This window comes from Capsella rubella, unplaced genomic scaffold, assembly GCF_000375325.1.
Source record: "Capsella rubella cultivar Monte Gargano unplaced genomic scaffold, Caprub1_0 scaffold_3, whole genome shotgun sequence".
NCBI lineage: Eukaryota > Viridiplantae > Streptophyta > Magnoliopsida > Brassicales > Brassicaceae > Capsella > Capsella rubella.
Genome location: NW_006238921.1, coordinates 8,058,598 through 8,061,197, shown reverse-complemented (window position 1 = coordinate 8,061,197; position 2,600 = coordinate 8,058,598). Strand labels below are relative to the sequence as shown.

Genomic DNA, 2,600 nt, shown 5'->3' with positions numbered 1-2,600 from the left:
ATTCGTGATATTATCGAATCAAATTAAAACCATAAAGATTAAGAAACATACGTAAGAAACTACAACTTTTTAAGGAGTGAAATGCAAAAGCCAAAACAATCCACGTGTAATTTATAAAACCAACGGCCATGATTGATTTAGAATAGTCTTTTCTTTGACTGAGTCTTAATCAAAACACAAATCAAAATAAATATATAAAGAACTTAAACGAAGGCAAATGCTTTTTTCTTTCTTACAAATCTCATCGAGAGTCTTGTCTTTAGACATAAAAAATGGCTAACCCCAACGAGTGGTCTCAGTTCTACAACACCAACCAAACCTATTTCACAACTTCCACCACCGCTTCAACCGCTGTCACAACCACCACCACGACCGGTGACACAACCTCTATAGACTCTCGTCTAAGTCCAGAAACTGGCCGTGTAACCAAGCCAACACGTAGAAGATCCAGAGCCTCACGTAGAACACCAACAACGCTTCTCAACACCGACACTTCAAACTTCCGTGCCATGGTTCAGCAATACACTGGTGGTCCATCAGCTATGGCTTTTGGGTCTGGTAACACTACTTCTGGTTTCAGCCTCACTTCTTCCTCTGATCCATCCGCTGGATCTTCTCAACATGTTCCTTGGCAATATAATTTCCAGCCTCACGCGCCGCTGCAGCAGCCTCAACGGCCTTATATGTTTTCTTTGAACAACGTGAACCCCGTGGTCGGGTATAGTAGTAATAACATGAACAACCCTAACACGGTTGTTTCGGGTATGTTTGGGACGGTGGATGGTTCTGTTGGAGGAGGCTCAGCTCCGTCGTCTAAGGAGGTTACGAATAGTAACACTTCTTCTTCGAGGTTGCAATGAGAAAACGATTTGATTCTTTTTGAACTTTTTTTTTTCTTTTGTTTTTGTTTTTGGGTTTTCGCATAAAGGCAGAAATGTTAGGTACTGACTTTCTTTGTCATAGAATGAAAACTTTGACTTTTTTTTTTGTATATTTACGTTTTTTTTCTTCTTTTAAATTTGAGATTTATCTTTCTCTTTAGGATTTTAGTATAAGTTTATGGGCGTTATCATGGACCTAAAATAATAAATATTCAATTCGGAAGTTAGTTGCATACTTGCAAGTATGCTTCGATCCAAATTGCAAATTGTCAATTAGAAAAACGAAATAATATGTTTTCCAAACAAATCCATATCTTGTAAGAAAGAAATGAATGATCATTCACTGATAGAAATCAAAATATTTTCACGTGTAAGTGTTTTCAAGTGCATGTGCCAAAACATATAAATCTGAAATATTAGTCAAAGGAATGCATATAAAACGTGCATAGAATGGATGAAATTGGAAATTAGCTTATCTCAAACTTGTGTATTAATTCTTTAGTTGATAGTATATATATATTCGAACATGAAACTAATGTTCAATGTAACTTTACCAAATTAGCGCAATAATTGAGAATCTTTATAAATTATCTTCATCATATCATATGACTTGTCGAAAGAAAAAGAAAAGAAAACAGTGATTAGGCTTTTCCTTTTCACAATTTCTTTTTCTTGTGTACGATACATATCATTACAATTATATAGTGAAGAAGACCTATTCTTAAAGATTAGAATAATCTTAAAACAATTAAAAATGGAGAAAAGAGAGTATTGGTGGATCGGATTGAATCATATAGAAAAGAAAACACGAACTTGTCTTTCGTTCGGAAACAAAGAGAATAGTGTTTTGGTGAAGGTTAGGCTACCAACATGCCTAGATTATATATTCTTACGTTATCGTTTTCTTTTCTTTTCATTTTTTTCAGTTCATCTCGTTAATATTAACTCTGATTCTAATTTTTGCAATAATGATTTAGACAGTGAGACGGGTCTTTGACGTAGATCGATCGATGTAATATAGAGTTTGGCTAACATACCAAAGCCTCGCAGTCACAAAAAGATGACTTGTAGTTATAGTATGTCTTTACAATATTTTTTTCCTTAGATTCTTACGATAAGTCCATTAATTATGTGAACAAGAATAATATAATCATGCCGTAGGCGTGTTATTCTTAACACAAAAACAAAAATTCTTATAAATTCTATATATATTTTTTAGAGTCTTATTATATAAAAAGGGAATAAAACATTTTGGAAAGATATGACAAAAGAATGAGTGAGAAATGGGTTGGGAAGAGGGGATGAACCTAAAAACTCTAATACACTATTGTGGGTCCTATTTATTACAGTGAAGTTTCACTTCTCTTAATTATTTTCTTAATATAGATACATTTGTTTAGTTCAATCACCACTTAATCTGCTATACAAAACATTTTAATTAAAGGTACTTTAGAGAATCTTATCTTTGTAGATTCTAATCTAATGTGTATTTTATCATTAAAAAGGTTCTATGTCTCTCCACATCAGATATGTTAATGTTTCAAATGGTATCCTGTAAAATGAGTTTAGTTTTATAATTTAGAAAATATTCATCAGTGAGAAAAATATATTTTTGATCAATCAGATTATTTATGTCTTGAATGTAAATTGTAGATTTACTAGAATTATTGTTTGAATAGCTAGATTAAAAAGTGATTTAAAACACATGAATGGATTGAA

The 2,600-nt window shown here is 32.5% G+C and overlaps 1 protein-coding gene across 1 annotated transcript; it reads left to right on the top strand.

Annotated features, from left to right (window-relative positions):
- The first annotated feature begins 131 nt into the window (after positions 1-131).
- Positions 132-1,140, top strand: LOC17890971 (VQ motif-containing protein 22). Its single transcript, XM_006298552.2, has one exon. It carries the CDS (start codon positions 273-275, stop codon positions 858-860), a length of 588 nt encoding a protein of 195 aa, XP_006298614.1. The 5' UTR covers positions 132-272; the 3' UTR covers positions 861-1,140.
- Positions 1,141-2,600: the final 1,460 nt, after the last annotated feature.